Source organism: Coturnix japonica, chromosome 3, assembly GCF_054131305.1.
Source record: "Coturnix japonica strain WE chromosome 3, WE-NBRP24, whole genome shotgun sequence".
NCBI lineage: Eukaryota > Metazoa > Chordata > Aves > Galliformes > Phasianidae > Coturnix > Coturnix japonica.
In genome coordinates, this window is record NC_140665.1 from 87,782,860 (window position 1) to 87,806,894 (window position 24,035).

A 24,035-nucleotide genomic window follows, 5' to 3' on the forward strand; every position below is an offset into this window, starting at 1 on the left:
TCATTTTGTTCCACTGTTATTCACAGCTTAAAGAGGGGCAGATATGAAAATGGTGGTTCTTTTGCTTTTTTTATATACCAGTATTTTGTGACTATTTTTGTCAAATCTTCAGTAAAGCTAACATCTACCTGTGAAATATTTGGAAAGTGGCCATGCTTAGTTTCATACATTCATTTTTTATATGAAGATACTGCAGCTGGTTTCCAAAGGCTCTGAAATGTATTATCCAACAATGCAAATGCAGAGGCTGCTGTTTGCACTCTCGCTGTGTACCTAGAACTGTGGCACCCAAGGGAAAATTCAAACACATGAGAGGACAAATGTGCTCAGCCGTATGGCCGCTCCAGGGCTTTCACTTTGGAAAGGCAGCTCTTGGCTGTGCAGGTTAGGAAATATGTCTGGAAAACGTTATGAGACAATGCACTTCAAAGACAGATTGAAATTTGCAAGAGTGCATTAATATTAATGACAAGTATAGGTAAATTATTTATAGGTTAGTAAGAAGCATTATGATTTCCTGTTCTGGACATTTCATAATAAAGGCTATAGAGAGTGAATCACTCAGTGATTCTCACATTGAGCCTGTACTTATCTTGTGGGACATTATCTGTGTCTCTTTGGAATACCACAGTTTGAACAATAAGAACAATAAACTAGCTTTTTTTAAGGCCTGACACATGGAAGTGAGATGCTGAGAATTTGTCATTCTTCCAATGATTTTTTTAGGCTAGACCTGAGACACTAGAAAGACTTTCACAGGAGAGCTACTGTCTTTATTCAATATTAATTATGTTGTTGACATTAAGATAGGCACAGTACATAAATATAATAAGATATGATCCTGAAATGCTTTCATTTGCTTAGTTCCACTACATAAAAGCTGGAAAAGAGAGAGAAACGAAGTGAAGTGATTTGCAAAAGGTATCATATAATTTGACTAGTCCATTTGTCTCTCCCCTTCCAACATTTCTGCTACAGTTCCTACAGCTGTTAAGCTATTCGCATGCCTTTCTGTATGTTCACCTGTTCCAAAGCTTCCAGGTTTGGGCTGTATTCTCCCCTCATGCCCTCATTTGTACAGCAGGAAATTAGATAATTTCCACACATCTCTCCCATGTCCTTTACCTGAATTTGGAGTAGCTGATTGAGCAGTAGTCTGAACCAGCCTATATCCATGCTGACTAGTCATTCACCTCTTGGCTGTCTGAGGTTCAAAGCTTGGGAGGAATATAACGAGAATTCTTTGCTTTTTATAAGGACAGTCAAAAAGGTCAGGCTGAATGGGGCTCTGAGCAACCCAATCTAGATGTAAGTGTCCCTCTTCACTGCAGGAGAGTTGGACTGGATGACCCTAAGTGTCTCTTCCATCTCAAAAGTCTCTATAACTCTGATTTAAAACTTCTACGAAAAGCTGTCCCCATAAAATAATGTGGGAGAATGCTTGTGGGACCAGCAGAAGGCAGAGTGAATAATTATGTATGCCTTTTTTAGTTTTGTCACCAAATTAAAACTGAGTATTGTAACAATGCTCTATGGCATGCTCCTGCAGACACTGAAACTCTTCATTACTTTTTTATGTACACATGTAAAACTGCTGTTTCACTTGGTGCTCAGCAGAACATAATTTGACCAGATGTTCGCATCTCCGCTGTGATACGTTTTGTGATGAATTTTAAATGTGAAGATGGGCTAATTCAGGCATAGAACTATTCGAAAGGTGTTACATTGGTAATTTGATCTAATGATAGAGCACATGTTTAAATTTATTTCTGTCTTTTTCTTTTCACTTAAATCTGAGGAGATAGAAGACCATCTCTGTGAGTTTAGAAAATGTCACATCCTTGCATTAGACCTGGGAAACAACTGAAAATGGAGACCATGTATGGAAATACTTATGCAAAAATTAATTCAACATCTGTGTTGCCTTCAGCTCATTATACAGGTTTTCATTATACAGGTAACAACCAATGACACATTATCCAAAGGAGTGGATTGCCTGCCCTTCTACCGCTCATCTCCTACATGTGGCACTGGTGATCACAGTATTCTTTTTGGAAATCTGTCAGCTCTAATACCAAGACAGCAGATCAATGGTTTAACCTCTTTCATTGACGCTTCTACTGTCTATGGAAGCACTTCCACTGTGGAAAATAAGCTGAGGAATTTAACAAGTGAAGAAGGCCTTCTCAGAGTCAACAGTAAACATCGTGATAATGGTCAGGAATACCTGCCTTTTACAGACCGGGTTCCATCACCTTGTGCACAGGACTCTAACACAAGTGAAGATGAAAGGATTGAATGCTTTATGGCTGGGGACAGCCGATCAAGTGAGGTCACATCATTAACAGCCATGCACACACTATGGCTGAGAGAGCACAACCGCCTGGCCCGGGCCCTCAAAGCCATCAACAGCCACTGGCAAGCTGAAACTGTCTATCAAGAAGCACGGAGAATTGTTGGAGCTCTCCATCAGGTGAACTGCCTGTTTGCTTATTGACACATTGCAGTGAATATCCTAGAACAGAATCTATCACAGAACTTCAAGTATGTTTCTGTGAGTAGTTTCAGAGATGGTGCTGCACAGTCTGTGCAGACTCTGTCCTATGCTTCCCATCTGACGTGTTTAAAGTTTGCTCTGTCCCATTCTTCCCCAAATGCAGTGTTCTCAGTATTCATATCTCAGATCTTACTGCCCTGATTTTATGGCAATTTCTACTTTTCTTCGTATATCTGCATATTTCTCCCATGTCTATTTTATCTGCTGAAGTCTAAAGTAGCTCTTTTAGATACATCTCTTTGTAGTTTTTGGTAAAGGAAATAATTTGAAAACTAGGTCTCTGCATTGACATGGTGCCCAAAATATTTACTTTCTTATGGTAATTAAATAAACAAGTAGTTGCTTTGTGTAAAAATACTTGCTGAATTTCTCAGTACTGTATTAATGAAACTTCAAGGTCTAATCTCCAACTCTTCTCTGCCCCTTTCCCTCTGCCCTCTTTCCCCTTTTACCTTTTTCATTTCCCCTTTCTTTTCCCCTTTTCTTCCTGAAATAGTTATGCAGGCTTGTGCTGTCCAAAAAATTCTCCTACTTCTCCTGCAGAATATAGCATAAATTGCAGCAGTCATGCAAAGGGCTCTGTCAGATAAGCATTCATATCAGGAAGTTCTTCAAGCTCAAATAACACCTTTTACCCCCTTTTCCCTCTGTTTTCCCATGTTTGTTTGTCCCCAGTCTCTTAACTCCTCCCTTTTTCCACCTTTTCTCCTGTTCCCGAATACCATAGCATCTCACACACTCTAACAGTCCCCTTAAAACATATCTTGCAGAATTCTACACAGATTCTCTCTTCCCTGTCTCCCACAGTTAGTGCTGTCTCCTCTCAGCCCTCACTCCTTTAGCATTCCTGACGTTCAGAGGACAGTTTCTCTCATTGTCTTATCTTTCATCCTCAGGTTTGTGGTCAAACCAGTGTCTTGGTACTGGTCTCTGGGAATACCTGGTCCCATCAGCCCCTTTTTGATGGCTTGGATAAGCAGGCTATTCCACCTGACATATCTCCAATTCTGACTAGGGCTTTTGTGTTAATAGAGATTCACCATTACTATTATATCAGAGCCTGGATAAACTGAAATCTACTTGACTTTCACATGCTTCTGATTCTTGGAAACAGATAATTTGGTATCAAAACATGACTTTTTTGAAAGTTAATTAGAAGAAGGGGCAGAAAAATTTCTCTGTTGCAAAAATTTTCTTTACTGTTTCAGAAGTTTTAGTCAAGAGAAAAATGAAATCTAAGATTTTTGTATTCATTTAAAATATATTTTATTTACATTAATCATGTAATCTTCTTTGATGTAAATAGACTATTTGCATCAAATAATTGCATTGATGAGTCAGAATGGTTGTTAGTATTTGTTAGAAGAAAACTGAAAATCCAAATTAGACCTCTGCATGTTCAACTATTTCTGAACTATGTCCAGTAATGTTATGACCTGAAAGAAAATTCTTTGTGCAAAGCATTATACAGCATAAATCTAGGCTACTCATTATCTCAACCAGTATCACAGAATAATGAGATTTCCTTATGGCTCATTAGAACTGTGTTTCAGTTATATCTGGCTGGTTCAGAGGTAGTCATTCAAGGGAGATAATTGCAATATCTCTATTAATGTGGAATGTTAACCAGCACACTAATGACAACTCTAGTTGAAGTTATCTTGAGATTTCCACTCTAAAATTTTGTTTCAGTTGCTATGCATTTCTCAAATTCTCTCTCTTTTGAATGAATAATTTCAAGTGTAATTTTTGCCTGTGGGTGTGTAATTATAGAGAATTGAACAAAAAGCATTCCTTTATTTCTAGACTAAGGAGAATTTTTAAAAAAATAATAATAATTAAAAAAACCCTTTCTCTAGACCATGCTTTTCCTCATAGATACTTTTTATCAGCAAAAATAGCTCCCATGACAGAAGTTTAATAATAGAAATTTCACAAAGCTACCACACATAACAACTGCCTGTTGATATCTTGGACAAAACACATTTTTTGTTGCATTGTATAAATGCTTCTTTGATAAGTAGTTGTTTACGTAAGCCACAACAGTGATTAATTCAATTCTCCTCTTGAATGTGAATGACACAAACTTTGCTCTCCACTATCAACTCTGCAATATGCTGTACTAAAAATATATACCCTGACTGAAGAGTGTTTCCCGTAAATAGACATTTTTCATTGTCATCTGCTAAATGAAGTGAAACTAACTCCTTCTTTTAGTTGTTCCTATTTTTTTCTGAGATGTCCAAATGGGAAAAATTACATTACAGAATCACGGGATTATAAGTTGGAAGGACTCCTCCTTTCAAGTTATTTGAAAGACAATAGTTAAAATTCATTCTTCCTTTAAAAAAAAGTGTGGACAAAACAGGTAAAAGTCACTATGTTCTGAAACCACTACTGTCTTAATATTGCTATTTTGTTGTCCTGATTTCAGCTGAGACAGAGTTGTTTTTTTTTTTCCTTAATAACATCTGGTATGATGCTGTGTTGGCTTTATGAGAAAAAAGCACTGTTGATAACAGACTGTTTTAGATGTTGCTGCTGTACAAGTGCCAAGGACATTTCAGTTTTACAGGGTCATGAGATGCCCTGCCAGTAAAGGGTTAGATGGAGGGCACAAGGATCTGGGAGAAGACTGAACTCAACCGGACAAAGGAATATTCCATACCATATGGCATCATGCAGAAATACACTTGGCTGGGCTTGGAGACTGGCTGGGCATCAATCAGTGGGTGGTGAGCAACTGCTTGTGCATCACCTGCACATTTATATGATCAAAATTACTGTTATGCATTTTTTTTCCTTGTCATTTCTGTCTTAGTAAATGGCTTTTATGTCGTGCCACAAGATCTACCTTGTTGGGTTTGGGTTTTTTTCCGATTCTCCCCCATACTTCCTTGGAGAGTGAGCAAAGAACTGTGTGTGTGGTTCTGAGGTTCCTGCCGGGTTAAACCACAACATTTATGGTTTGAGAATTGAAAATACATGCATGTGTACCAGTTTTGCTCTGATGTGCCATTTGACTTGTGAGTGTCAAATGAGGAGGTGCTAGCCGAAGAGCAACATGGGATAAAGATCAATCTGATTTAAGCTCTCTTTGAATTACTTTGATTTCAGAGAAGGATCTCTGCAATGATGGTGTTACAGCCAGTAGATCGCAAGTGTAGTTATCAGCTGAATTTAGCTTTCAGTTTTTCACTTCCATCTATACTTACTTGTGTTTTCTAAACATCTTGCACTCTTACTTCTCCCCCATGTACTTATACATTAGCTTAAAATAGGTCTCTTCTGCAGATGACTTGAATGAAAATTGCTTATGAAACTGGATGAATAGCAACTCCTCTCAGAGCTTAAACTTTATGAAATGATTAATGATAATATAGATAAATGATACGTATTATAAAAAAAAAATAAAAATGTGCTGCACAATGTCGTTGCTCATAGAAAGTATAGCTCAGACTGTTCGCTGAACTGTAAAAACGTGTTTATTTTTAATTGAAACTTAAGCTGTTCTACCATCATTCTCTAAGAAAGTGTTTAGGACTTCAATGTCATCTGAAAATTTTTGAACATAACCATAAGAATTTCAAACCAACTGTGCATAGCACTTTAAGAGATGACACAATGTTGATTGTTCTGTACAATTTCTGCAGTCTTTCCCAGGCATAGGTGCTCACGTTAATTGGCTCTTTGCTATCTCAGTGAGATGCTATTTTTTTGCAGTCACCTCTGGCCAATGGCAAAGATTAGTTGTCCTATCAGCCTTACCTTTTTCTTACAGTCATTCATATATTTTTATATTCTCTTTTGCAGAGTTCTTTTTATCTTCCTTTCAATCCACTGTACCTTTACTCGCAACTTTTTTGGAAAATGCTTGAGGGGTTTTGAAAAGTCTGCTGAACCTAATGAGGAAGTGATATGAGTTTCTTCATCTTTTGCACCTCATTTGAAATAGCTTTTGACATGAACAAAAAAAAAAATAAAATAAAATAAAAAAAAAAAATCTCAGAAAGAAGTTGAGAGTTCTAGTGTATGGAAGAATTCTGCTGAACGTGATCCATCCTAGAGGGAAATCCAGTCAGGATGCTGCCTGAGTTCCTAAGGACATTTCAGAATCCCTGATATAACTCTGCTTTCTAAATGAGAAGGATAGTACTTTTTACACTAACAGCCTGTTTGACTTCAAATAATGTTGTGTTTGCAGGTCAGGATTTAGTGATGCTATGACAAATCCGTACAAAACATTTTCTGACAATCTGTTATCATTTAGATTCTGTCTGTATAATTACCAAATATTTGGTTGTATTGCTAGGAAATCAGAATTTTCTTTTCTCAGATGTGACTAAATGAATAATATACAAATACTCTTAATCCCTGTTACTTTCTGACTATATTGGTTATTACAGTCATTTAAGTACTGAGCATATGACCTCTATTTAAAAGACAATGTCCATTTTTAATATTTTTTCTACTAAATTGTAGTTCTGAGGCAATTACAGCCATGAGACAGTCAAAATATTTACATTCTTGATTAAAATTAATTTCTTAATGAGGCTTCCCTGTAAATCTGAGCTGATGCTATCATATGTTAAATGTATCCTAAGAGGAAATTGGATTAGCACTAATATTATAAATGTTACAAGGAGCTGAGACCATTCAGTTGTTGAGCTCAGTCGAGTTAGAGGGCTCTCTTAGTTTCTTGTAGCTTTGGAATAGTTTTCTTTATTGTGTTCAACATATATCTTATACACCATTCACTTACAAGCAAGACATTCCTGTTCCTCTAACAGTTCCTCTAATCAGTTAATTGGTCCTAGCTTCTCCCAGACAACAGTGATAAAAGATGAAAGGTTTCTTAAAAGTAACAGGATTAATAATGCATACCGAAAGAAACTCCTGTCTATTCTTGGACACAAACAGACACTGCTCGCTCTTTGTCTCAGGGTCTGGTCTTCCAGGGCTTCACAGTGATAAAGTCTATCTAAGAGTCTGATAAGCTCTTCAGTGACTTGCTCAAAGTTGCATCTTCCCCCACACTCAGTACTTTGCAGGTTCAGACCCACTATACCCACATAAAGCTCTTATGTTCTTGCTAACACCTAAACTGAACTTACTGCTCATAAATCAAAATAAGTAATAAATGGTAGCATAGTTCATTGTAGTTTCTTGTAATGCTTTTTCTATAAAGAATTACCACATTCTAGCTCTAATTTTATTGACAGATTTTAAGACAAGAATGTTCATTTTCTTTCCACAGAAGAATCCCAATTATTTCAAATCTTTCAAAAATTGTTCTGCCATAGCAGTGAGGAGTTCATGCCAAATAATGTTAAGAATTTTGATTTGTTTGTTTGTGTGTGATTTATTCTTTCTCTGACACTTATATATATGCCAGTAACAGTGAATTTATCCTTGTCTTCATGCAGGCAAATTCACTAAGATTGTTCAGAGTCTATATAGAGGATGCTACATGCTGATATATTTTGAATACAGTTCTCTGTCAGATTCCAGATTATTTATTTATTTATTTATTTATCTATTTATTTATTTATTTAATTTTTCCATATAATCTTAGTCTGCATTGTCTAAAAACTACCTCTACTTAGTGGAGTCTTACTCAGAAGCCTTAAGTTTCCATCATACATATGTCTTGCCTAGTTGAAAGCAGGCATATGACTCTTTATTACCTTTAGCCTTTTAATTCTTATTTTTTTAAACAACAGTTCCTCTTTTGCTGCCAAGGAAATTTGAAATTAAGATCTTGCCCCTGGAGCAAATGAAAATTTTGAATTGACCTTTCGGTTGGGCAATCCAGCCTTAATGAGCTGCTTAACTTGGGATTTCATATAAAAAGAGCAAAAAAAAAAAAGATTGCCGAATCGAATTGCCATATCAGGATGTTTGTCTTATCAGAGTTGATGTAATCTTATTTAAGGTCTTTGCACAGCTGTTAAGATGTACCTATATCCTTTTCTACTAGTGCTTTTGAATTTGTGTTACACCTGCCTCATTCATACTTCCAAGTTGCACTTGGCCCAAAGTCAAGATGAACCAGGCTTTGAAGTTCTGTATTCCTGCCCTGTGAAATGATAAGACAATGTGCCATGTCTTACCTGTAAAGACTAACTAAATCTAAATTTAGAAAAAATTGTTGTCTTGCAAAACATTTGTGAACGTAACAGAAAGGTAACTTCTCAAATGATAATGTCTGTATTAATTTCCAACAACCATTTGATTTTTGTTTTATGCTGTATTTAGGGAGTTCTAAAAGGACTCCTCACCTATAGTCTTTCAAATATTGTGTCCACTGCATGACCTAACCTCAAATACCTGCAAACATAAAGATGTTACCCCTGCCTTATGAGAAAAGTGACTGAACTCTGCAGGGGCTTTCTTGACTCTTAGTGATGCCTAAAAGAAAGATACAAGTTTCTCCGTTCCTAATTTTGTGACAGCTAGCTTTTCAATATCCTCTTCACCAAGCTCAAAGTACATCTCTGTATTTTCTTGTGCACTATATTGAATCTATAATGTATTTTATTGAATTCACTATACTTTATATTCATCCCTTTGTGCTTTATTGAGTGCAGTGTACTCTTTCAGCTATAACACACTTTCATTTTATTTGGTATGTTAGATCTTATTACATCTTGTGTGTGTGTGTGTTTGTGTGTGTGTTTGATAAGTACCCATATACTTTGTTCACGTATTAGTAATATTTAGTAATAATAAATTACATAAACTTTTGGCAGAAGATGTTTATCACCATTTTCATTTTTTGAGTATGTTTTTATGAGTCCAAAGACTTTAGCATAAAGTATTTACTAAAGGAATCTCAGAGCCAGTATTTCAAAGCCTGGTCATTTTAAATATTCAGAAAAGAGAATTTTCATTACATATATATGACTGAAAATAGAATCTGTACATATCAACAGCTATTCATGGGAATTACAGCTTATGCCCAGGTTTAAATCACAGCAGAGCTCTTGTGAGCTGGATTTACCCTCTTGAACTGGAAGTGAGCAATATTGGTAATTTGCCCTAGGTTTTTGTCTAGCATTATTACAGGATGCTATACGAGCCTGGTTAGTGTTAGTGTACTATGTACTTAATTTTGCCACTGGTTTTCTCTTGTCATTTTTTTCCAGGCTACACAAAGTATGAACATCTTGTTACTTTCAAATTACCACTGCTTTTAGCCATGCTTGGGAACAATTGAGTGATGAAAAAGGCATTCTGTAAATGGGAATCATTACCATTCATCTATCAAAACACTGAGTGCACTGAGTGATGTTTCTTTTTTTTTCTTTTTTTTTTTTTCTTTCTTCAGATTATTACTTTAAGAGATTACATTCCTAAAATCATTGGCCAAGATGCTTTTAATCAGTATATTGGTCTTTATAAAGGTTATGACCCCACAGTGAATCCTACAGTTTCTAATGTATTTGCAACAGCTGCTTTTCGTTTTGGCCATGCAACAATCCAACCAATAGTAAGGCGGTTGAATGCACAGTATTTAAACGATCCAGAACTCCCAAATCTTCATTTGCATGAAGTTTTCTTTAGTCCTTGGAGGCTTATTAAGGAAGGTATGTTTTTATTTAAACTGTTTTTTGATGTTTGAGTGTCTCTTTTTTGTCGGTTTGTTTGCTTTTCCCATAAATATTAGTTTAATGTTGCTGGTCTCAAATTAGGAATAAAAACATTTATTTATCTGCACCACTAATTTAGGCTGCCAAACACATTCCATAGAATTAATACTAACTGAAACAATTATTTTAGGTAAATAGTACCTAAATATTGAGTACCTAAATATATGAGTACATAGTAAAATAGTTTACTCTCCAGATTGAAACAGACTGATAAACTGACAATAAACTGATCTTTTGTATGCATTTTCTGTGGACAAATGTATTATCAGATTGCCAAATTTTGTATCCCAGAGAAAGCAGGTGGAACATTTTCATTGCATTGCCACACTTTCAATCTGAATTAAATTTTTCCATTTTGCTTTTTTTTTATTATTATTTTTATTTATTTGCTTATTTTAATGTAAAAGGCTACATGGCCAATGTTTAAAAACAGAGAAGTATATATGTATTCACAGTTGTTGAAAACGTTATAGTGGTCTATATACATGCTGTAACATATTATTTTTGTGTTTGAAGGAGGCTTGGATCCATTGATAAGGGGTCTTCTTGCACATCCAGCAAAACTGCAGGTGCAAGGTCAACTGATGAATGAAGAGTTAACAGATAAGCTGTTTGTGTTGTCCAATAATGGTTCACTTGATTTAGCATCACTGAACTTACAGCGTGGCCGTGATCATGGACTCCCAGGTCTATTGATTTTCCTTAAATCTTCTTCCAATCAGCAACTGAGCTATCAGTGTTTGTATTTGGGATGTAATTGTAAGTTTTTAAGTAACAGCATTTTTATAGGAAACATAGCTCAATTTTCTTTAAAGTACAAGAAGCTAGTATTTTCAGCTTTGACGGAAAAAAAATATTCCCCAGCATTTGAAATTAAAATAAATTCCCCAGTCTGTAGTCTAGAATGTGAAAGATCAGTATTAATGAGTAGATTTTCATGCACCTAGTGTCTGAGACTCCCTCCTGCAGGATTCAGCTCCTGAGGAGAGGGATTTTCTGACTCCAGCACCTACTTGGCATTGAAATGTCTCCAGGAGTGGTTAATGACTTAATGGAATGTAAACCTAACTTTTAGAAACATTACATTTTTGTGCCTGCTTTTTGCATTAGATTTCTTGCTCCTGTTAGCCCAGTGTAATGCTGAACTAACAGTCAAGGACAATGAGCCCACCAGACCATCGGTGCACAGAGTTAGAGGAAGACTGTGCTGGAGCCTGGATCAGTTTAATCGTGATAGCTGATAAAACATACAGTGTGTTTACAGTCCTGAGTAAGAACATCCTGTAAGTGTGTCACAGTCTCTAAATGCAGAGGCAACAACCCTCTGCAAAACAGATATAGACTGTTTCTTTTGTTTTACAAAAACAAAAGATTGTTCCAATCTCCTACCTGATCAGACCACTTGTGTGCATGACTAAGGAACAAATGGTTGCCCTTTTATGCTCTTATTTACTAAGGCTGTTACATTTCTGGGTGACAAACCTCTCAATTTCTCCTGTTAAAGCTGTGTGACTGTAGCTAGGAATATTAACCTGGACAGTAGAAATGAAGTCTGATCACAGCCAACTCTTAGCCAAGTAGGAGTAGAAATAAGTTCTGGTCGTGGAGACCAGAAGCAAGTTTTACTGGGAGGTGGGGAAAGTCATTTGCAGTGATGTTAAAGAATTGGGGGGAAAAAAAATTATTTTCCAGAGAACTAGACACGTCCTACGGCAGTCTCCTTAGTGAAGAGCTTTGGGTGCTAATGGAATTCATAGCTGTTTGGGTGGGGTTTTTTTTGTTTATTTGTTTGTTTGTTTTTGTTGCTGGTTTTTGCCCTGTTCTTCATCCAAATCTTGTATTCCCGGATTTGAAAATCTCCAAACAAAATGAATGCTCCTGCCTGGATTACCTCAAAATATAACCCTTTATTTCATATTTGCATTGCTTAAATATGGGAGAACTTACACTCTTGTCTTCCTTCATGAGACTGATGTTTGTATACCTTGTAGCTGCAGATCCTTGTGTAATTTCTCCAATCATTTTAACCAATAACAGCAAGACTATTTTTAGTAATAACTGTCCGTGATTGTAATTAAGGTCATCAGAATGCAGTGCTTTTGAATTAATTAATTTCAAATATCATGCCTAATAGTAATCTAATCTTCCTTATAATCATCATATTTATAGGTTATAATGACTGGCGAGAATTCTGTGGCTTACCAAAGCTGGAAACTCAAACTGACCTGAATGCAATAATAACTAATCAGAAAGTTACTGAAAAAATCATGGAATTGTACCATAATCCTAGTAATATTGATGTTTGGCTTGGTGGTTTAGTGGAAGACTTTCTACCAGGTGCTAGAACAGGTCCCCTGTTTGCCTGTTTAATTGGAAAGCAAATGAAAGCATTAAGGGATGGTGATCGGTAAGTTTATTCATGATGCTGAATCTTTTGTGTGCCACTCAGCAGCAATTGTCATTTACAGATACATGTGGATACTTCTTAGCATGAGAGGCATTATGATGCTTAAACATACTTTTAATTATGTAAAGAAATTATTCACTGCCAATACCTAATTTTTGCATTAGTCTCTTCAGTTTTCTTGGGTTTCACTTCACTTATTCTTCTTTGATCTGTATGTAGTCTCAAATCCAGATATAGGGATTGTTTCTGTAACACTGAGATGCCCGCCTTTGAAATTCTGTTAACACCACATGCATACCAGATAAACCTATCTGTTAGACAAGCCTACATGTTAGTCAGTAGGAATTTTAAAGCATCTTTTTGAAGTTGCCAATTTAAGTTCATCAGTCAAGACTAAGTGGAATTTTTAACTGACAGAATGTCATCCTTATAACCTTAAAATCTACTGTCAGTATCCTGATGAAAAAAAGAAGAGAGATCTTACACTACTGTAATAAACCCAGGCCCTTATGCTGGGTCTGGCCTTAGCCTGTCTTGACTTCAGCCAAATCACCTGGAAACAATTATTTTGGTTCCATCAGCTGTTACCTTCTTTTCTGTTATTGCTCTGAATCCTTGTCTGATCTCAGGGTTTGAAATAACAGGGTGAAGATTTTGTACTTGACTTTACATTCTCACCACAAGAGGCTTGATCCTCTATTTTTCTTCTTCTACCTCTTCTTTTTTTATTATTATCTATTTTGTTTTGTGTTGTTTTTTTTTACTCTAATCTTGCCAAATTCACCTGTAAAATTTACACAACTAATTACAGATCTGCTGGAGCAACCTTTGTTAGAGCAACCATCTAGCTGCTGGGTAGATTAATGATCTGCTCAAACTTTCTCAGCAGTGCAGATAAAACTGAATTTTCTGATGAAAGTAGAACAGCTTTTAATGAAAGAGGAAACTGAAGGGTGTAGGGGAGCTGAGTACAAAGCCCTTCATGACTTTGGTTATAGGAAGTGGTCCAGAAACAGTCAGTGACATTTCAGAATGCTCTGAGAAGTTTGGGGATACTGTGTAGGTGGGAAGCAGAAGGGAACACTTTTTCTTCTCTCTCCAATTCCCCTCTCACTTCTGTACCTCTTATTGTAGTGCTTCTGATTTGTGGAATATTTGACCTATCCTTGATCATGTAGATTTCAATCTACTCCATCACAGGCAGAGCAGGAGAGTTGTCTCTTCAGACAGTCCCACTGTAGGTAACTATCTGCCTCTGTCTAATGCTGGTTCTGCAAAATTCCACACACACAGAGTTTATTTAAGTGAGTTTTATGATTCGGAGTGGCTTCAGACTTCTGAGTAGACTTCCATTAGCAGAAAAGTGAAAGTAGTCCTGAAAAGCCTCCCAGGGCACACTAACAGCCTCTACATTTCCCAGAGCACAAAAGGAGTTATTAGGCTTCTTACTTTCACTGAATAATTTACAAGGTGTTTGTATAAATATAACACATGATACACTGCAAGTTTTGCACAATGTCCTCAGCCAACACTGTGGTTCCCTTCTCATCAAAGGAATGTAAACATTAAAAGCACAGACATCTCCAGAAATCCCAGTGTTTTTCCTCCAGTATTACGGATGAACAACTCCTATGTTAAATCTGAGACCAACTGGTGATCACATCCATACACTACAGGTCCTAGGTCTTGTTAGCCCAGATCCTGCCTAGCAATAGTGAAAACTCCATCTGTCCTGAGCACCACCGGGAATTATTATAGCAATATAGCTGTTCTTAATATGGCTAAATAAAGATGCGCTATGAAACTCTACAAAAATATTATTTTCTATTCATTATATCCTTATCTGTAAAACTACAACAAACACAGTCTCTGTGATTTTTCATAGAGTATCCCTTTCTTTGTTATAAAATTTATAATATCTTGTTTATCTTTTTTCCTTTTCAGTGTTTCCTTTCACTTTCTCACTAAGCCTCCTATTGATTTTTATAGTTATTTGTACATGTGCATATACACATATAAATTGTAGATGTATAATAAATACACCTTTCCACCAACTGATTCTTTCTCTCTGCCAGCACACTGCTGGTGTGACCAAAAGGAACAAGCAGCTCCTCTCTCTAATTTGTGATCAAAAACATAATTACTGACGACATAACTACAACTTCTTAGCAAATGAAAAGCTCCATGTTATACAAAGAAGCATTAAGTGGTTACTTCATAGCAAAAATTCTGCAATGGCAAGAAGAGTTCAAGTGATATGATGCGTATCTGTTATGGCTACTGCTGCGACTCTCCTGTAATTATGTTTAGAACAATTTATGAATGCATAACAATGCTGGTTTACGTAAGATTAAGTATCCAATTCAAATAATTAGCATCATTTATTTATTTATTCTCTCAGTACTGCAACTTTCTTTTGTGGCTACAAGCAACTCAGCACATGTGAATTGTTTTACTTATCTTATTTAACAAACCACTTGAGGTGATCAGAACATGCAGCTCACAACAGCCTTCCTGTGACTTGTAAGATGGATGTGTGAATCTTCAGATTACAGAGTTTCCATTTATTATTTTTGTATCTACTTAGATTTTGTTGTAATTAATTTTTTTAATGTCTTTTTATGTAGGATACTTTGACAGTAAAATTAATCAGCTCTGTGAATTTAATCATTTCAAATATTTCTATCAACCTTTCCAGATTTTGGTGGGAAAATGATAATGTTTTCACTGAAGCTCAAAAGAACGAACTCAAAAAGCACTCATTGTCTCGTGTGATTTGTGACAACACAGGGATTTCTGATGTGCCAGTAGATGCTTTTCAACTTGGAAAGTTTCCACAGGATTTTAAAGATTGTAGTACTATAGATGGAATGAATTTAGAAGCTTGGCAAGAAATCTTTCAGGAAGGTAATCTGGTAATTATTATTTTATTTTATTTTATTTTATTTTATTTTATTTTATTTTTTGAAGGGGGAGAGATTAACCTGTAGTTAGAGCACTGACTGTGATTATGCAGGTCTTGATCTGACGTGAAGCTTTAGCATTTCTGTCACTTAGAAATGAGATCTTGATCTTTCTGTCCTTTCTCAATTTCCCCCTCTTTAAAAGGATACTGTCTGCCATCTTCATCTTCATAAAACAGATGGCTTTGTGAAATACACAAACATGGTAACTGGGGCAGGAGTTCTTAGAAGTACAGAAAAAACATTAAATAGGATCTCTGTAGGCCATGCTGTTTGGAAGTAAAGTTATTTTTACAAGAACTGTAAGACAGACCTGAGAAATTCCATATAAATTCTTGTCCAAAAATGAACAATAAAATTCTTGATCATCTTAAAGCATGTAATTTCACTGAAGTTAATTTATAACAGTAAAGGAGAATAATCTCCATTTTTGAAGGTAAACTGGTATGTTTTTTAAAATGTGTTGTTTTGGTTTTTTTTTATTTGTAGAAATGTGTGGAACACCAAAGCATGTAGAAAATGGTAATTTTGTATATTGTTCAGAATCTGGGGAATCTACAGTGACTTATTCTTGTCAACATGGATTTCAGTTACAAGGAGAAGAGCAATTGACCTGCACAAATAAAGGCTGGAACTTTCAGGCTCCTGTTTGCATAGGTATCTTGCTGGATATATGCACATGTTTCTGAGTTTTCTGAAAGCTCATCCAACACTGTTTAAGAGAAGTGAACTCCTTTCATTTATTGTCTTGGAATGTATTGTTTTAATGTCATTTTTCCTTTGTGTTCCTTGTAAATGAATGCAGTTTGTGAGAGAAAGATAGTCAGTCTGGTAAGTCTTTAAGTAAGATGACAAGATAATGCAAAACTTTCTGTGATCCAGGGCTGCTATCTTAACCTCTACCTGTGCTTGACAGGGAAATGTCAATTAACAACTGGAGGGTGGGGGGTGGGGTGGGGGTAACAAAACATTACTCCTTCCTGCATTCAATGTTCAATGTAATAATGAATCAGACTGTTGTTTAACTCATTTTCCTAAAGTGATTCAAAGGAAATTCTAGATACAAAGTGAACTCAGACCTCGTAGTTGGTGTGTTATCCTAATAATTTAAGCAAAGGTAACAAAGAAATACTGAATACAAGAGAAATTAAGCAATTCATCATTCTATTCCAAATTCCATCCCCCAGATATCAATGAAAAAAAAAAATTAAAATCAGTTAAAAGACATTTCATGAGCATTTTTAAAACGAATAAATTTCAGATAATTTATTTAGTATTTACTTTCTCTTCTTTTTTCTCTATTCTTTCTATTGAAATGAGGGTTGAAAGAAAGAGAACCTGGCAAATATTTTGTTGCAAGACGTTCCCTCTTCACTGCTCTGAGGGATGAATTCTCTCAATGTTCATATTCCTAATGAGAATGTTCTTAATGATATATATGTGTGTGCATATTTCTACACATATACTCAAACTGTTGCACCTCATAAGAACGTGAGAGAAAATCAAACCTGAAAAGGCTGTATTTAGGAATATATTATGGACAGTGTTAAATTACTTTGAATGTAAGGGCTGCAGCTGATCTGCAATAAAGTGTGCTTATCCGTATTTCTGTGATAGCAGAATAAAAAGCTATTGATTCTAATTGCATACCTGATATATCAAAAGTTAAATGAAATTTGCAGCTCTTTCCTTTATTCATATCCTATTTATTTGCTGAATCCCGCCCACATAAATACCCTACAAAGAAATAAAGCCGTTATATGAATTATAATAAAATCTTTTCAGTAGAATTATATTCTGGCTGCAAACTGAATAACTTATATGAATGAATCATTCCTTGTCCTAGTTTCTTTTAATATGTTCAGAAGTGTAAACAAAAGACTTTATATATGCTATAGGAAAACAAGCTGCTGCATATATTGAATAAGAAATGCATTTATTAAAAGAAAGCCATCAAACCCCACTTATGCAGATGTTACTTCAGTTTTACAGTAGAAAGTACTTTGTCCCATGCATGTCTGTGCAATGTGTTCCCATTCTTTTAAACGTTTAGCAAATTAGGAATAAGTCAAGCAATATAATGAGGAGGATAGAGCTTAGCATTTCTGCAGATGGTTTCAAAATTATATGCTTCTCTGAAAAAGACAGAGTGGCCTGCTGACAAAAGCACAGAAATTTGAGAGCTGTTAATTCCTGCTTACTAACTTCGGCTTCGATAGAAATCATTTCTATTGATTCAGGAAGACATTTAGTGCTAGATTGTGCTACCTTTATAATAAATGCCATCTTACATTGGGTAAATAAATGTGTTTACTTTGTTTTAATAAGGTACCACAGTCTTTGAGAAGTAAGGTAGGCTTGTTAGATTTGACATACACTATTTCATTGCCATAAAACCAAATAGTTAGTTAAGAGATAACATGAGTATGAGCTGAAATTGAACCTCTGAATTACAGTGCAGAAAAAGTCTGTTCAGGTTTTTCTTTCCCAGTGTTGAAGTCAGTGGGAATCAAAGTAAAATGTGGTCTTGAAGGTGTAATAATTACTAAGGACACTTCATCCTGAACAACAGTCTAGTTTACTAATTCATTGAGGCATTATGGGAGATAGTATTTCTTAAGGATTTGTACATCTGTAATCTTCAAATTATTCCTTGTGTGATTACTCTTTTGCCTGTCTCAGCTGACAGTTAGCACTGGGCACAGCTGCTGCTTTGTATTAAAATTTAAGAAAGGATCAGATTTGATCCCATTTTTTGTGACAGATTTCCCCAAGTAGTCTGAGCTACAATGTGAAGCTAAGCCAGTAATCCATTTTTACAGGGTTACTTTCTATTACTAATACTGATGGGGGAAAATAAATAAGTATGTAAATAAATAAAATTAAAAAAAAAAAAAAAAAAGTTACGTAGACAGAAAAAAACAAAAAAAAAACAAAAAACCTGTGACAGAGAACGAAAGTAAAAGAATATAACCAAAAAGAGAAGGCACTGGAGGCTCAGTGAGTTGGCTACATATGGGCTTTCTGTGTTTCCCAAGGCTAGGAATCCAAGGTGTTGAACATGCTGGCAGTTATTGCACAGTACTGATGGGAAAAAATCTAAAACAGTGCTGGATGTATTTAGGTAAACGAGTGAAGTTGTATAAGCAGATATTACACAGAAGGAAAAGAGATGCAGATATATGAAAAAGACTACTTTCTATCTCTCGTTGTATATTTTCTTTCTTGCACTCCATACTAATTCCCTTTCATTGCATAAGACTGAAAGCAAAAGGACTTGAATGGCCTCGAGGAAATAGCATTTATGTGCATCTTGAAATGGATAAAAATGGATAATTGTTCATCTACTCATCATTATGTCAAGATATTGCCATTTCAAAGAATTTATATTCCTTCTAGGAGCAATAATTTTTTTTCAGTAGTATCACAGATATATCCAAATCTAACCTGAATCTTAGACTGTTCAAAATAATGTCTGGAAATGTATAGAACCATTTCAGTCTTACTATTTTTTTATTACTTCTATGGAGCATGGTATAAATAAAGTTTATAGAGGAACTGGAAGTCTTAGGATGTAAACCCATTCAGCTCAAAAAGTAAAAAGCAAATAATAATTTTAAAAAAGGTAAAAGCAATGAGTATCAATGTGTAATGCACAAAATTTCATTTATGAATAGATGTAGTAGTTGTGTATATGTTATTAATCCTTCTCTAATTTGTAATGATTACCGATCATTGTTTGTTTTGCAGATATCAATGAGTGTGAAAATGAAACTAATCCACCATGCTCTCCAACTGCTAAATGCATTAACACTAAAGGCAGCTACAAATGTCTCTGTACAGAACCTTACAAGCTGGCAGAAGACGGAAGAACATGCATTGATAGCACTTTTTAACCTACTGTCCATTAAAACTTTCTCAGTTCTTTTTTTTAACAGCACTGTAAAAATGTTAAAATTGAGATCTATGGAAGAACAGTGAAAATACCTAAAAATTTCTGCAGACACTCTTAGCCATAAATATACCATCAGATTCTGTAAAGTAAATAAATGTATTGGATAAATAACATGGAGAAGGTTGTCATTTTCCATTCTTCACTTATAAAAAATATTATTTTCTGACAGTGTATATGAAGGGAGATATAATCCCAAATCACTTATTTTGCTCTACCTGTTAAATATCAAAACAGTTTACTCTAGCATAAATTGCACATTTTCTTATTCTTCATAATTCCAGCACCCCTAGAATACATACTGTGTATTAAAGTTTAGGTGGGGAGCACTAGAATAGTTGCCCGCTGATGCTGAGTAATACTTGTTCTGGGGAAAGAGAGTTATATCTGCCAAAAGCTCCATGAAAACCTACAATGCAAACTCAAGTGGTTAAATATTTTCTTTACCAAAGCACTCAAAAGAAGCACAGGAACTTCAAAGTGCTCAAAACTTGCATATTCTGTGCTGTGTATTACTAATTATAAGTAGATTTAGACTTTCACTGACAGCACATACCTTGTTACCAGTTTCAATGAATAAGTGAATTATGATGCTAGATTGAGCTGTCCATCATTGTTATTTGCTCAAAGAAAACAGATTCTTCAGAAAATTTATCTTCTCACAAACAAACGAAGCAAAACAAAAAAAATCAGTGATATGATGTATTTTCCTGCTGTGCTTCAGGACTGCTCTTCAAGCCTTTTTTGTTGGCCTATGTACTTATTTCTTTCTGGAATAAGAGTAAAAAGGAATGGCACAAGTCAGTCAGTATTTTATCTTTTAAAATACCATAGAAATAGAAAAGAAATACCTCACTTGAAGGTGTTTCTTATCTTATTTACAGTTGTATTTCATTACTCATTCAACCATAGTCATAATTCTTTGCCGCTTTAATCCAGAGACAAAACCTGCCATCAGATTAACATAAAGAGACTAGTTCAGTGGTGTTGAGAACAGCGATTATATGTGAATACACTGCACTGGCATGAAACCAGGGCAGTTCCAAATATTAGTTTAGTTTTATATTTCAAGGGAGGAAACACAGCATTGTTCTGTACCAAGTGATCATTACCCCAAACCAAGCCAAACATGTTTTTCTGAACCAAAATGGCCTTCTAACAAAAGCACATATGTGAAGCTCTTCCCTCTGATCTTTGCACAGCACTGATGAGGCAGCATCTGGAGTGTTTCACCTCCTATTCTGTATTCTCCAGTACGAGAAAAACATGGAGACATGGGGTTAACAAACCAATTCTTCATTTGAGTCTAGTGAAGAGAAATGAAGTTGATTAAGGAAACAGATCATCTTTCATACAAAGTGATGCTGAGAGAGCTCAGACTGTTTAATCTGAAGAGGACAAGGCTCAAGATGGCCTTAACAATGTGCATAGTTTTGTTTTGTTTTTTTTAAGTTGAGGGAGGAAAGATAAAGGTTGGATACCAGGGGGAAGTTCTTTACAGAGAGAGAGGTGAGGTGCTGGAACAGAGCACCCAGAGAGGTTGTGGAGGTCCGTGGAGGTGTTCAAGGCCATGTTGGATGGGGCCCTGGGCAGCCTGGTCTAGTATTAGGTACAGAGCTCTGGAGCCCTGCATGAGGCAGAGGGGTAAAAGTCTCATGATCCTTGAGGTCCCTTCCTACCCAAGACATTCTGTGATTCTATGATTTAGATCAAGAAAAGAGGCAATTAATAAAACCTTAAAACCATGAATTCCAGCTGAACTCAAGAAAATACTTTTTAACTGTGTGGGCGACTGAACACTGGCACATGTCACCCAGACTGGATGTGAAGTTTCCATCCCTGATGTTATTCAAAACCTCCATGTACACAATCCCAGGAAAACTGGCTAAGCAGGAAAGTTTAACCAAGTTTCTTCAAAAGAAGATTCTTCCCAACTTCAACAATTCTGTGATTCTGTAATGAGGTATGATGAAAATTTCTTTGTAAACTAGTCCTAAATAGGCACGTGGGCCCATCTCACTATAATCTCTCATACTGTTTCCACTGAGAAAGAAGTAGTTAATTAGGTACTTGATAGAAGGTTATTCCAAAAAGTATTCATATGAGCAAGTGAAAGGAAAACAGCACAATGAGTCAACTCTATCCTATTTCTTCAATTTCCCTCTTAGAAATACTTATGAAAAATTATACTGTTTTTTTCATTTTGATTAAAAGTTTTATCATTATTGTTGGTGTCTTGGTTTGTTTGCTTACTGTTTTTGCTTTTTTAAGAATTCTATTCAATTCTGGATACTTTCACTGTGTACTTGGAATGAGATTTTGATCCTTGGTAAAAAAGACAGTATAATACTTTCTAAACTAAAAGGTTGATTGCAGTTAATGAGCAGCTGAAAATTTACAGCAGTAAGAGTTTGGGGATTTGCAGTATAGAGTGATCTAGACTTATGAGGGCACTTCATGTTATTACAGACATTTCAATATTCAAAACTAAAGTGCTCATAAAATGTTGAAGATCTCTGGTGATGTTAACTATACAATACTGCATAACCATATAACTTTCATACCTATTTTCTCTGAGAGAATTCATCAGTACACTCAAGCCTGTCTTTTCTGAGTTTGGATGATGTTTTTGTCTCAAATGGAATCTTGAATAGGGTGACTTCATTAAGGATATGAATTCATTACATTGCTTCAAACCAAAGCTACCTACCCGTTGCTACTTCTGTCTGTTGTTGATCAAAGTCTGAAGTAAAAACAGCAACAACAATGACAACACCTACAGTGTTGAAGAGAAACATCCCAACTTCTATTCTGCTCATATTCTTAACTGTGAGATAGTGTTGTGTCAACATACAATACAGATATTTAAGATAGATGAAGCAGGCTAAAACTAATAATTTTTGAAGACTTACCCAATAGGCAGAAATGTTTTTAAACTGAAGTGCATCATTGTCTTGTTTTCAGCTGAGGTAACATTAATAACACACTACTGATTCAGTTGATGATAAATGATAGGAACACACCCAAACCACTGGCAGGAAAGAGCCACTGCCTTTACTATTTTGTAGTAGGGAATGGGGCAGAGCCAGCACAGCTGGCCTGAATTAGGCGAGGAGTTGGACCTTATTACAGAACTGCATGTGAAAGGCTATAAAGCTGCAGTGAGTTGGTTAGTTGTGGTCAAAGATAGTGGATTAGGCAGGAATTGGTGAGATGTGTTGCTTGTGGGATAATGGTCTGTAAGCAGTTTTACTGTTAGCTAAACATCAGTCAATGAGCGGGTAGTAATTGCACTGTGGATATGTACGTATGAGTACATAGACAGCCTGAAGACTAGTAAGTCTTAGGTGACCATTGGATGAGGGTTATCCAGAGTCTCTTGGAAATTATTTGTGTAATTCAGTGAATTCTGATTTATAACTAAATGATAAATCCATGAGAAATCTATCAAGTAAAATTCTACAACCTTAATAGAACTTTTAAGTAGCATTATAGTCTGAATATATTTTACATTAAAGGGATAAGTATTTGTTATGTGAGTGTTCTGTTTTCCTCCTGTCTGTGTTGTTAGCAAAAAAAATAAACAGTATTTATCTCTTTCACTGATTTTCATTCAAAATACATTAAAGATTTAGTTCTGTCATTAAAGGTTGTAAAGTAGTCTAAAGGAATTAAAGTGAATAGGTTTAAAATTAATGATCAGTACAACTGTGAAAGAGTCTCATCTTCATCTCAGTAGTCTTGATGAGTAAGTTCATGTCATCTCCAACTCTGCATACTGAAGTAAAAACTGGTAAAAAATCATTCTTTTTCATCATGCTGTTTCCCACAGTGCTAAAAATTACTTGTCTGTTTCAACATAAATATCCATGTATACCAAGTCTCTCTCTTAATTTTTAAGACTGTGAAGTCTAGCTCAATAGGTAGTAATTACACTTGTAAGCTTCTGTTTTCCTGAAGCACTTCAGTCTTAATATTCTAGAAACACTGCTCTGAAAAAAATAGGTCTTGGATATTTGGCTTTTCTCCCTCTCTATTTATTTCACCTGTATTTAATAATCAGGCAGATGGTAGTATTTACTGCAGTAACTTCATGAGAACTATTACTCCTGTGCTTTCATGATAACTTTTGGGTTCAAGATTAAGTTGTTTTTATTTGTCTTTCTCTTCAGTTGATGTTTACATTTGGTTGATAGTTTTTATCGTTACTACAGATTGAGATCTGGAAAAAAAAAGAAAAGGAAAAAAAAAACCTTTTTATTTAGACAGTTTAACCTGTTTTTTATGATATACATGAAAAATAAAGCAAATAAAAATTGTCAGCTCCTTGTGACTTAGTCAGAGGACAATTCCTGCTCAGATAGTGTCCTTAACAGACCAGATAACTTGAAAGAGGATACAGAGATAGAGTGGTATGTCAGGTTTACCTGTAATACTATAATAATAGATGTCTGGAAAAAAAACAAAAACCAAAAAATAACACACACCAAAAAATAAGGGGTGG

The 24,035-nt window shown here is 35.5% G+C and overlaps 1 protein-coding gene across 1 annotated transcript in view; it reads left to right on the top strand.

The window, feature by feature from the left end:
• Positions 1–19,645, top strand: part of TPO (thyroid peroxidase) — a 35,276-nt gene extending 15,631 nt beyond the window's left edge. Inside the window, exons 7-13 of the mRNA XM_085542151.1 lie at positions 1,958–2,473; positions 9,888–10,146; positions 10,726–10,896; positions 12,379–12,616; positions 15,315–15,523; positions 16,069–16,236; positions 19,330–19,645. Coding sequence (XP_085398277.1) covers positions 1,958–2,473; positions 9,888–10,146; positions 10,726–10,896; positions 12,379–12,616; positions 15,315–15,523; positions 16,069–16,236; positions 19,330–19,475 — 1,707 coding nt within the window. The 3' untranslated portion in view covers positions 19,476–19,645. The remainder of the gene's footprint in view (positions 1–1,957; positions 2,474–9,887; positions 10,147–10,725; positions 10,897–12,378; positions 12,617–15,314; positions 15,524–16,068; positions 16,237–19,329) is intronic.
• The last annotated feature ends 4,390 nt before the right edge of the window (positions 19,646–24,035 follow it).